General features: G+C 37.6%; 1 protein-coding gene across 3 annotated transcripts in view; it reads left to right on the top strand.

Moving 5' to 3' along the window:
- The window catches only part of NAA16 (N-alpha-acetyltransferase 16, NatA auxiliary subunit), a 62,192-nt gene that overhangs the window by 42,216 nt on the left and 6,915 nt on the right, over nt 1-13,061 (top strand). For 2 of the 3 annotated variants that reach the window (XM_040623212.1, XM_040623210.1), the window contains 5 exons: nt 48-217; nt 575-727; nt 5,440-5,568; nt 10,866-11,079; nt 12,138-12,331. In XM_040623212.1, the coding sequence (XP_040479146.1) occupies nt 48-217; nt 575-727; nt 5,440-5,568; nt 10,866-11,079; nt 12,138-12,331 (860 nt within the window). Of the gene's footprint in view, nt 1-47; nt 218-574; nt 728-5,439; nt 5,569-10,865; nt 11,080-12,137; nt 12,332-13,061 lie in introns of those variants that run through there. The other variant, XM_040623213.1, reaches the window with a different exon arrangement.

Genomic DNA, 13,061 nt, shown 5'->3' with positions numbered 1-13,061 from the left:
TACTTTGCCTTCTTCTCTATAGTAATTTTATGTTTGTTTGCTTGCAGAGAATGGGGAGAAGGAACCCCCAACAACACTGCTCTGGGTTCAGTATTTCCTGGCACAGCACTTTGATAAACTTGGGCAGTATTCTTTGGCTTTGGATTATATTAATGCTGCAATTGCTAGTACTCCAACTCTAATAGAATTATTCTATATGAAAGCAAAAATTTACAAGGTAAAATCTTAGTCATGTTTTTCAGTAGTTGATGAATTTGGCCACTTTAAGAACCCTTGGAGTTTTTTCTGTATAAAAAATAACTTCTAGGGGACCCTGATAATCTATTTCTATGACTCTAATAATCCTAGGGAGTTTTATGTTACATAGTGGTATAATCAGTGTATGATCAGTGGTAATCCCTTGATACATATCTTAGTAAATGCGAATTGTAATTTATCCAAAGATTTCTAGATAAATTTGATAGATATGGTACCAAATTTCTAGTTTGTCTTTATCAACTTTTTAAATTTATATTCACCCATAATCTCTTAATCATAAATACTGTGGTTTCCTTAATACTTTCATTTCTTAAAGCACATAGGTAATCTCAAAGAAGCTGCAAAGTGGATGGATGAAGCACAGTCTTTGGACACAGCCGATAGATTCATCAATTCCAAATGTGCAAAGTACATGCTTCGAGCAAATATGATAAAAGAAGCAGAGGAAATGTGCTCCAAGTTCACAAGGGTAGGAAATACCATACGTGAGCATATACTTTTCTGAGTTAGTAAAATTAAACTTCAGTTCTATGATGATTTGTGAAGTTTGCCACTAAAGTTCAAAAGAATTCATTTTTGTTACTATTTGTGTTAATCCCATCTAGATCATGTCCTAGGTGGTTTCTTACTGTGGTTGAGTGTGTGTGTGTGTGTGTGTGTGTGTGTGTGTGTGTGTGTGCGCGTGCGCTTCTGGTGGTGGATGGTTGAAAGATAGGAGCACAATACTTTTATACACAAATAATATGCCAGACTTCGGTGCTTATGTGTAATATTTAATTTACAGCTCTTTTGTCTCATTAGTAATTTGTGGCTACTTTTTAATTTCTCTCTTACAGTTGTTTCAGAACTGCTCATAGAGTTCTTTCTATGTAGAACTAACCTTTGTGGGGGCGCCCTGGGTGGCTCAGTCAGTTAAGCCTTCAACTGTTGGTTTCGGCTCAGGTTATGATCTCAGGGTCCTGAGATCAAGCCCTGCATCAGGCTCCACTCTCAGTGCAGGGTCTGCTTGACATTCTCTTTGCCTCTGCCCCTCCCCCCACTCATGCGCACAGGCACGCTATCCCTCTTTCTCTATCAAATAAATCTTTAAAAAAAAAAAAAGAACTAACATTTGTAGGCTATAGTCTCTGACGTTTTAGAATTTAAGTTCTCCAAAATTATTGGGCTAAACATCTATTCTTTCCCTTTCCCTCCTTCACCATCCTTACATTATCTTTTACCATGTGAACTTTCTGTCTTGTTATGAAAATAATAAGTTTATGGTTAAAAATATATGTAGACTAATAGACCAGGTAGCAGATTCACACATATTTGGAAACTTGGTATATAGCCAGAGATGCTTTCAGAATCAGAGATGAAAAGACATTGCTAGCACAGTTAGTTATTTGTATTGACAAAAATAAAATGACATTCTTCTGCTGGACATAAATCAGTTCCAGTTTGATTAAAGAAGTATTATAATTTATCTTTAGAGTTTGAGGTAGGAAGCATTTCTTAAGGCATTGAAAACACGTGTAAAAGTAAAATTAATACATTTGACCGTATTAAAATTAAAGTTTACCTATAACAGAAATAACCATAAGCAGGGGCACCTGGGTGGCACAGCGGTTAAGCGTCTGCCTTCGGCTCAGGGCGTGATCCCGGCGTTCTGGGATCGAGCCCCACATCAGGCTCCTCCGCTATGAGCCTGCTTCTTCCTCTCCCACTCCCCCTGCTTGTGTTCCCTCTCTCGCTGGCAGTCTCTATCTCTGTCGAATAAATAAATAAAATCTTAAAAAAAAAAAAAAAAAAAAGAAATAACCATAAGCAAAATGAGAAGGTAGACCATAGAATTGGAGAAGGTATTTCCAATCCGTATGATGGAATAAGAATTTATAAAGAACTCCACAAAGAATTCACTGAAATAGTTATTTAATGCACATTGAATTGTGACATTGAGGCATAATGAGGAAACCGTGTTTCCAAGTTTAATTTCCAATTTTTAATGAAGATACTTGGGAATAAATAATTTTTACCTCTAAATCCACATTACGTACACAGTGGAGGGCTTTAGTGCTGGTGTTTGTGAGTAAGTGATTTTAGATGAAAGTAAGCTACCACTGTGCCCTGTGATACTAAGGTATTCCTAATGCAGCCCCGTGTACCACCTTCCGTACATGTTAACTAGATTCTGGTTGTGTCAGGGTGTTTATCAAAACCTCCTATAATTTAGAAGTCACAGACTAGCTTGAGCTTTTATTGTGAACATTTCACTACTTAGAAGACTTTCCTAGAAATAAAAAAGCACACACACACTAAACCTTAGTAAGAGAAAGACAAGATAAGAGAACCATGGGCAAAGGATGTGAATAGTTAGTTCACAGAAGTGAAAAATGGAATGACCAAAAAAGATGCTTTCATTAGTAATCAGGGAAACAATAAGATCTCATCTTGTAAGTCTGGTGTTAGTAGGTATTGATAAATAATCTGTCATATATACAGATATATATACGTATATTTATCACATATGTGAAATATATGTATATTTATTATGGCCTATAGGTAGTAGCCTTTTATGAAAATTTAAGTGTGTGATATGTGTGTGTGTGTGTATGGAATATGTGTATGTATATATCTCTATATCTCACACATTTAAATTTTCATTAAAGGCTACTACCTATAGACCATTTGTTGTCTCTCACTCATCAGAAAAATGGCTTTTTCATCTGAACCTGCCTGAATTCTGCTGTCTCATATTTAGAGTAATGCAAATAATCTGTATACCATTTGTGAGGGGAACTAGTAGCTTTAACAATTATTAAGCACTGAGCTAAGTAGTTTATATCCATAGTCTCATGTAATCCTACCAGTTCTCTAATATCATTACTCCTATGTTATAGTTAAGAAAATATTTAGAGTGATCAGGTACTGTGCTAGCTGGAGATCACCCAGCTGGTCATTCATTTTGGAGCCAGGATTCCAGCTTAGGGGTCTCTGACACTAAAACTCATGTTTTAGAATTGTAATAGGAGCAAGAAACTACAGTGACTGATGTTTCTGAAATTCGCACGCCATGGGATCAATAGATGCAAAATGGTAGATGTAGGGGGAAAGCATCAGCAAGAATGATGGGTATCAGGTTAGGAGAAAGAATAACAAAATGAGGAAAATCATGGTAGTGTTTATGTTCGTGTAGCGCTGAACCACGTGTCTGGCATTTTGCAGCAAGGTGATTGAGGCTCTGAAGGTATCACATGGTACATAGTGCTGGGGTTCAGACTCCTCCGTGCCCTTCACACTGCAGCACAGTTTTAGAGATGGGAAGATGGTACCAGAATAGATGTAAAAGCAGCGGTGTTGGTGCAGGAGAGAACCACCCGGAAGGCCGGAGCGGAGATTAGAAGGGAAGTGCAAGTAAAATGAATATACCAAACTTCTTAAGTTGAAGAAGTCCAGTGATTTTAAAAGCCAGCATGCACATACACACCCCAAGCCACAGTCAGCCGGGATGTGTCTGAAAAGGCACCACAAAATGAGGAAGAAGGGGAAGGGTTGGCTGTTTGAGGAGAGGAGTCCCTGAAATTTGTGATCCAGCTGACTTGTCAGAATTTCGTCTGGTCATCCACTCTTGACAAGTTGTCCTGCCGAATGGAGAGCTGCTTCTGTTCAGCCCCCTCGTTCCTTGGCCAGGCATGGTCCTAATGTGTGGTGGATAGCCCACTGAGCCAGGAGAGGAAGACTGCTAACCTTCAACAGTCACTTTATGTCTGATTGTAAGGAATTCTACCTGATGCTAGTAAGTCAGTGAAGTGGCACATTTTCTTCTTGTAGATTTCTCACAGTTTTTTTAGAGTTTTTGTACAGATTTGCTGATTCCAGCTGGGCAGTTCTAGTTAGTAAAGATTTTCAAATGAAAAGTAATGTAGGTTTCGTACAAAAATATGTAGTTATCAAAAAGTGGAAAATATGTACAACCATAAGGAAGAAATAGCATACAGCCATAATTCCATTCACTGAGAGAGAACCAGTTTTTACACTTTTAATGAGAATGCTGAAAATTGAACTGGGCACCCAAAAATGAGTGTGAAAAGAACTGAAGACTGAAATTATTTATGTACGTGTACCTTTACCATCTTCCCTGGGGGTCACATAAAATACGTTTGAAATAACTCTTCTAACTTACGACAAAGCTTCAGTGGCCCTCCATTGAAACTAGGTGCTTTAGGTCTTACACAGCTCAGAATTCTCATTGAACCCGAGGTAGCAAGTATTTTTCACAAATACCCTTATTTGGCTTTGTCAGCCCACTGCAAATGAGAGGAGTTGGCATGGAACAGGAAGCAGACACATGGACACGAAGAAAGTATCAACCGATAGGCCAAGATGGAGGGAGGAGACTGGGAACCTGGAAAGCAGGCTTGGAACTATTCCTAACAGATTCTGCAATAATGGGTGTACATCATAGTGACCTTGAGCCAGCAAGGCAAAGTTAAACAACATTTGCTTAAAAAGAAAAAGATAGGCAGTGCCTCATAGCATTACTGTCTTAAGTGGTTCATTCATTCACTCATTAAGTAGGCTTCACGCCCAGTGTGGAGCCCAACACAGGGCTCGAACTAATAGCCCTGAGATCCAGACATGAGCTGAGATCAAGAGTCAGACGCTTAACCGACTGAGCCACCCAGGAGCCCCTGTCTTAAATGGTTTAAATAAAAGTTTTGGTGCTTAAAACTTAGCTTCAGGGGCGCCTGGGTGGCACAGCGTTTGGGCGTCTGCCTTCGGCTCAGGGCGTGATCCCGGCGTTCCGGGATCGAGCCCCACATCAGGCTCTTCTGCTGTGAGCCTGCTTCTTCCTCTCCCACTCCCCCTGCTTGTGTTCCCTCTCTCGCTGGCTGTCTCTATCTCTGTCAAATAAATAAATAAAATCTTTTAAAAAAAAACAAATAAATAAATAAATAAAACTTAGCTTCAGCAATCTGGGGTCTTTTTTGGTAGAGTGTTGAATACCCCGACAGAGCTGGGTGAATAAGACATTATGTAATTTTGAATCAGCAGGAGCCTTTGGAAGAACCTTGCGATATTTGTTTATTGCTATTTATTGGCATAATAATACTTGTAGCCATAGTTGTAAAAGAGAAAATGAGGATTTTAGGATCTCTTTTTATTGTTTGCTTCCTATATTTCTGAATGCTTCCTTTTCAGGAAGGAACATCTGCCATGGAAAATCTAAATGAAATGCAGTGTATGTGGTTTCAAACTGAATGCATTTCAGCTTACCAGCGTCTGGGGAGGTACGGGGATGCCTTGAAAAAATGCCATGAAGTAGAAAGGGTAAGTTGTAGAATTTTGACTTTATTTTTCTCCTGTAAGGTGACGAAAAAGGCAGGTTGATTTCTACATGGGATCATCTACCTGTTCTAACTACTTTGGAAACTTCATTGTGAAAAAAAATCTGGATCTTTAGCATTTCAGACACTCAGAGGTTGTGAATAGATGATTGCTTTTTTTTTGATCCTCAAATGGTTATGATTGTGACACGTCTGCATAATTTGGTGTGAGGGAAGAAGGAAAAGATTGACTTGTCAAGCCATTATTGCTATTATTAACATATATTCAAAATTTGCATTTCGTAATCGGGCCATTGTTTGATTTCCTCACTTGGCCCAGAAGGACACACAAGCTCATGGCCACCTCTTTCCCGTTTACGTCAGGATCTGCTCTGTAGTCAGCCTCTCTCCAGTTTGTCTTCCCAGGACACTTGTTCTCACGTCCGAGACTTCGTACAGCAGTCTGTGGCTCGTTTGCAGGCTTATTTTATTACTTGCTTTTAGGATTATGTGTGATGTGCCTTAGTGAGGGGACTTTTCTTTTCCTTTGTGTGAATTTTGTTTTCCTGTTCTTTGTCATCTCTGAAGCACTCTCCTTCCAAATGGACAACAGGAGGAAAAGAGCCACAAAAGCACGCCTGAGGCAGTCCTCAGCAGCCCTCAGTTGTGGGCTCAGTCGGCGCCACTGCTCCCATGCTGACGCAGTATAAAGCCGCAGGCGCCGCAGTCAGGTGAGCCTGATGTCTGCACTCCGCAGTCACTTTGGCCTTTTTCCCCGTGTGAAACTTCTGAGGGGACCCAGAAGAAAGGCTCCATCTTAGGGGGTGGCTTTTGCTGGGAACCGGAATGAGGATTCTACCTCAGCCCTTTTAGAAATAACCTAGGTTTTTGTTTGGTTTTGGGTTTCTCTGTTTTCTTTTTAGGCCTGGGCTTCATGGCTATATCTCTGGGGAAAATCCTCATCTTGTCCTTGAAGGATATAAAGCCCTCAGGTGATAACGTGAAATATTGAGGCAATATCCAAGCATTCTCGTTTAAATCCGGCTCTTATTTCTGTGATAACACCGTAGATCACCAGCTTGTTTCAACACTCCTAGATGACTAGTACTTCAGACACATTCTTCTCGTTATTAAGGAAAGAGATTTGTATAAACCAGATGTTCTCAGTGAGCAGTAGATTGTTTCCTGAATGAAGAAGCTGCTAGGTACTTACGCGTCAGTGATTCCAGCATGACCGCAGCTAGACATTGATCAGATTTTCTGTGAAAGTGAAATTTGCACATCCTTAGGATCGTTATATCTCCAGCTGCAGCCCCGCTCCTCCCAGCATTAATGACTACATATTCCTTTGTGATATTTATTGAGGATTGTTAGAATATGATGAATAGCTCTTCCATTACTTTCATTTAGATTATGCTCTTCCTTAAATGTATAGTGATGTGGGCTGAGTAACATGAAATAGAATTCTGTAGTGTCAGATCAACTATGTCTAGTTCAAGAAATAGGATTTGACTGATAGAAAGCATTTTTGAAGAAAAAAATTATAGAAAATCATTGGCTATCAGAGATTAAAATATGGTAGAATTTGTAACCCTCTGTTCATGTTACTAATTATTGCTAGAAACTTTACTGTTTTTATTTCAAATTTGTTAAATGCTTGAGGACAGAAGAAACTAGACACAAATTAAAAAAAAAAGAGCCTATTCTTATGTCACTTGTAAGCTAGTCTTTTATAGTGAGTAATTCGTAGTAAAAGTAAGGAAGACTTAACTCTTCTAGTGGTTGTATGTAGAAATGTGAATGCTTAGTACAAATAGGGTGATTAAATATTTACTAATGCTAAAATTCATTTCTAATAAAAATAATGTAATCTAAAAGAATTCTCAATGATATAATTTGTGAGGATTTAAGAGTAATTACAGAATTCATAGATTTATTATAATAAGTATCTGCATGAGTTGCTTTTGTGCCTGGATTTTAAGTATTTTAATAAAGAAATGAGCACCTTTCAAAAATAAAACTTTGCAGCTTACCTTCACCTTCAACAAATACAGATAGAAGTTCAAATAAGGGCTAGGCCTTTCTTCTGCCTTCAAAAATTCATTCAAGAATTCTCTCTTCAAGGGCAGTTTCAGCTATGATGTATTTCTGTGAGCTTTTAGTAATTGGATTTAAAATGTTACAATTCTGGAATGGTCCAGTGTAGTACTTTTTTTTGCTTTCATCTTGCCCCCCTCAGAGGATTTTAGGATTATATATAAAGGTTATGAAGTCCAGCCCAATCACTTTAGGGCTTGAGTTTTATTAAAAACAAAACAAAACAACAATCTTCAGAATATTGGATATAAACTTGTGTTTAGAATAATTTTAAACTATTTTATCTTTTAAGAATTTCTTTCTTTTCCTTTTTTTCCAGGTGATTAGTTTCTCATCATTTTAGTGTGCTGGTTTATATCTGAAACAGAGCAGTAATACATATTTCAAAAACTTTATGAGAAGATCTAGAACTTCCGATAGGCAGTTCATAACTTGGTCTTCCAGTGCATCTTAATCTTGATCCAGTTGATGCATGCTTCATAATGACCGATTTTCTATAAGGCGCATGGAGTTGCATACTGCTCTAGTTGGTCTGGTTATTATTTTTTGAGTCAGAGGTTTTTGTTGTCTTTCTGGATATGAGCTCTTGTTGGTCTCCTCCAGGAACTCTGAGAAGTAATGGAGTGGGAGCATCTGGGTGAGATGAGAGGGACTAATAGGGAATTCTTAAAGGAAACCACACTCTTAAGCTGTGAATAGCATTTCTTAATTCTCCACTGACTTGTCTTATTTCGATTCAAGCCTAATTTTGACAAGTTAAGCAATTCCTGCCAGCATTACCCTCCCCCTACCCCAAAAGAACTAGTAGTTTATAATGAGGGGAAAATTGGGTTAAAAGCCTGAGCTATATGTTAAAATTTGGGTATCTAATTTCTGCAGGAAGCTGGGAGGTGACCATATTGTGTTATTGTTTGGGTAAAGTATAGGGAAACTACACCTGTTTGTGTCAGCTAGTAGATTTCTGTGTTTTAGAAATCTGGAGACTTAAAAAAATCACCCCAAGGTAGATAAGGGAGATTTTTGTAGTGATGGAATAGTTCTGTGTCTTGATTATAGTGGTAGTTACATTAATCTACACATGTGGTAAACTCACATAGAACTATATACCCACATTGTACCAATGTCAGTTTTTTGGTTCTCATACTGTTGTTTATAGGATATAACTTAACAGGGGAAACTGAGAGAAGAGTATACAGGATATCTCTACGTTACCTTTGTAACTTGCTCTGAATCTATAATTATTCCAAAATTAAAAGTCAAAAAAAAAGAAAAGCTAAGATTAGTTGTTTCTAAGTAGTGTTCTGCCGTATAGCATTTCTTCCCAAAGCAAAATTATTTTGTTTTTCTAACGTACTCTAGCCATATCCTGTCTACCGTCGTTAGCTTACTATAGAGTGACCAACATCCAGGTTTGCCTGGGGCAGAGCAGGTTCTTAAGACGCAGGGCTTCATTGGAAAAACTGAGAGAGCCCCAGGCAAGCTGGGATAAGTTGGTTACCCTATGTACCGAAGACTAACTGGAGAGAGGCAGCCTGTGGGCTGTTACTGGTAAAGAGGCGGCTTAACTGTTTGTGGTTCCCTACGGCTCCCTCTAAGACTTGACTTAGAATCTGTGTCTGCTAAAGCTGCTAGAGTGTCTCTTGAAACGTGGGTCTGCCTTTTTACACATAAATGTTTCTCAACTTTAAAAAAGTCCTGTAATCTTTTAGATGTTATCATCTCGTTTTGTATTCCTGCCATTTTTCCTCAGTTGTATTGAATTTTAAGATCTTACGGTGCTAGACATAACTTGATTTACATTAACCATGAAGAGCATTATGAAATATGTAATCTTTTGATTAAAAAAAACAAGTTCATGTTAATTCTTATAAGAGAGTTGATTTGTCTTATTAATGAGAGGAATGCAGTTTTCAAATACCACCTATTAAAGCATGATTCTTAAAGTTATCAACTAATGTTAAATGTTCATTTTTTCGAATTTTCCCCCCTCCACATTGTGTACTCTTATTCTTTTTATCTTAGAATTCTTCCCTTAAAATATCAGGTACTTAATGTAATTCTGTGTATAGAGTATTTCTAATTACCAACACAACTAAAATTATGAAATAATGTGGACAAATACTCATGTGTCTTCTGCACAGTGAGTTACTTTGGCTCCTAGGACAGGGCAGGTGAAGTAGGAGAAGAGCTTAATGGCTTTGTGTATTGAATCATTCATTTTTCTATGTATTTTTGGAGAAGCTAAAATAGGGGAAAAGAAAGAAGATGTAGAGATGCGTGTAGGAAAGAATATAAAAGGATACATAGTTTTGAAGTAGGGATGTTAATTGTCTTCTTGCCATGTAAGGAATTAGTTCTTCAACTTCTGGGGCCATGGACCCTTTGAGAATTGAATGAAAGCCTTGAACTCTCTCCTTAGGAAAATGTTACTATGTTTGTTTATACATAGACTACAGATTAATAGTTGCTAAAATGGAACGTTGGTAGATTAATAGGAGTTTATTGAATGAGAAAAAATCATAATGCTCTGTGTCCAATGAAATTTAAAATATCTTATTTGATTCCTTAACAACTTTATGAAATTGGCCATATAGATTTCTTTATTCCTAACGTAGATTAAATATTTCAGGCTGTAGGACATTAAGAGGTCACACATGCCTGATAAGCATCTTCTCTCTTTAGTTGGCAAAAATTGTGCTTATTGAATGTTAGTCCCTATGCCAGGCAGTGGGGTTAGAGATAACAGGGCTCACCCTCGGAGAGCTTACAGTTGAGTAGAACAGTCTGATTTGTAAACATTTAATGTGAACCTATATATATTTGACCTTCATTCAGAGCTCTGTTTTACTCTGCCATGCTGATTTGGGGGAATACTGAGGAGAAATATTTCCTTAGAGCAAAAAATGAATATGTACTGATTTCAGGGTTTAAAAAAATCTGGTCATCTAACTTATTACACAGAAATTGAGTATCGTCACAAAACATGATTTATAGGGAATGGCCAAGGATTGTTGTAACAGAAACTTAAGTTGAATACAAAGAACAGTTTGATGTCCTTTGTAGTGTTAAGGACTGCCCAGTAGAGAAGGCAACTAAGTGGAATTGTGACTGTTACATTGTATTTCGGGCTTTTTATGATTTTCTTTTTAAAAATGGACATTATTGAAATATATGTAAGGGATAATTTTGTGGTTTTTTTTAAAGCATTTTTTTGAGATAACCGATGATCAATTTGACTTCCATACATACTGCATGAGAAAGATGACCCTCCGTGCCTATGTTGACCTTTTGAGATTAGAAGATATACTCAGAAGACATGCCTTCTATTTCAAGGCTGCTAGATCAGCGATTGAAATATACTTGAAATTGTATGATAACCCCTTAACCAATGAGAGCAAACAACAAGAAATAAATTCAGGTAACTGAAAAGAAACTTGCGTTCAAAGAATTGAAAAGAACACTACATTTAAGAATGTCATTAGCGTAAACAACATATAGAAAAGCATATTATCAAATGGATGTGAAGACATCAGATTGCTTATATGCTAAAAAAATGATGGGTGGAGGGAGGGAGGTGCTTAGAAAAAGTCAGCAGGATCATATTCTGTAGCTGATACTTCTAAATAACCCTAATGGAGGACTTGCAATCATTTTAAAAAAATTACTTATTTATTTATTTTAAAGTTTTGTTTTTTTTTTTTAAGTAATCTCTACACCCAACGTGGGGCTCAAACTCATAACCCCGAGATCAAGAGGCCCACATTCTACCAACTGAGCCTGCCAGACTCCCTGCAATCATTTTTATTTTTATCTTCAGTAAGGCCAATTGGGGAAGAATAGAAATGTCTGGGTGCTTTGTTTTTCTTTTGTTTTTAAATAGCTGTGAGACCCTTTGGGAAAAATACATATTCTTACGACTTCTAGTGCCTAGTTGATTGAAAATAATAGTGCCAGTGAGAACACCTGTACAGCTTTTTATTCACAAAAATGTTCGTATCTACAAATATTTGAGAATAGTAGCATGGAGGCAAATTTCTGAACAGATCACAAGTGTGTGTAAATGCACTGTCTCACTTATTCTTGATATATTCCAAGAAGATCGTTGGTGTCCTCACCGCACTGTATGCAGATTGGGACTTGAGACTTAGCAAGATGTTTTCCTCAAGTAGTGTATTGTGTAGGAGGCGGAACTGGGCCAAAATTGATTAATTTTATTTTATTATTAATTTATTTTTATTATTTTTTTAGAATTGATTAATTTTAGTCAGTGTAGTATTTGCCGGTTGCCTTCTGTGCCGGGGTGTGTGCTAGGCAGTGGGAATGTACTTTCTAAAAGCGTCTGTATCCTCACCTCTTCCACCTTTCCCCTCTTAAAGCTGTATTGCTTTAATACAATACTGTGTATTGCAGGAGAGTGAGGAAAACGGAAACCTTGATTTAGAATTTGTATTCATTTGGGTATTTGGATATTTATAGAAAACCTGTCAGCCAAAGAGTTGAAGAAAATGCTCAGTAAGCAAAGAAGAGCTCAGAAAAAGGCTAAACTGGAAGAAGAGAGAAAGCATGCAGAAAGGGAACGTCAACAAAAAAATCAAAAGAAAAAAAGAGATGATGAAGAAGAAGAAGCCAGTGGTCTCAAAGAAGAACTTATACCTGAAAAATTAGAAAGGGTGAGATGAATTTACTGTCTTTATTTGTAGGATTTGTGTTATTTGGTTCTGTTCTAGTCATAAATGTGTTTTAATTAAATCTAGAGATCAGAAGCCATTTTGTAATATTTCAAGGTCATTATGATAGTAGTCAATTATTTTTGAGTGATAATGTGGAAATTTTGGTTAATGCAAATTATACATAGAATTGTGGTGGTGGACAGCATAGTGGCCCTTTAAATCTGGCCACATTCCAAATCCTAGAATTTGCGAATACGTTACATTACACGGCAAAGGGAAATTAATGTGGCAGATAGCCTTAAAATAAGAAAGTTAGCCTGAGTTACCTGGCTGAGCCCAGTATAATCACAGTGGGTCTTCAAAGTAGAGGAAGACTGGAGAGGGGGTTGGAGTGCTGTGAGGAGGACTCAGCCCTCTGTTAACTGGTTCTGAAGAGGGAAGGAGGGAGCCACAAAGGGAGACTGTGGGCAGCCTTGAGAAGCTCAAAAGGGAACTGAGCCTCCAAAAGGCATGTGGTCCTTCTGGCACCTTGATTTTTAAGCCCAGTGAGACTCATGTTGGAATTTAAACCCACAGACCTGCCAAGATAATAAATATGTGCTGCTTTATTAACACTAAATTTTTGGTAATTTGGTAACAGCAGCCAGACAATTATCTGTTTGGAAACATTTTATATATCTTGATAGGTTTTAGCTACAAAGAGAAAGCATTTCATCTCTGGGATTTTCTC

Source organism: Ursus maritimus, unplaced genomic scaffold, assembly GCF_017311325.1.
Source record: "Ursus maritimus isolate PB19 unplaced genomic scaffold, ASM1731132v1 scaffold_10, whole genome shotgun sequence".
In the NCBI taxonomy this organism is placed as follows: Eukaryota; Metazoa; Chordata; class Mammalia; order Carnivora; family Ursidae; genus Ursus; species Ursus maritimus.
This window is presented reverse-complemented; position numbering and strand designations above follow the sequence as displayed.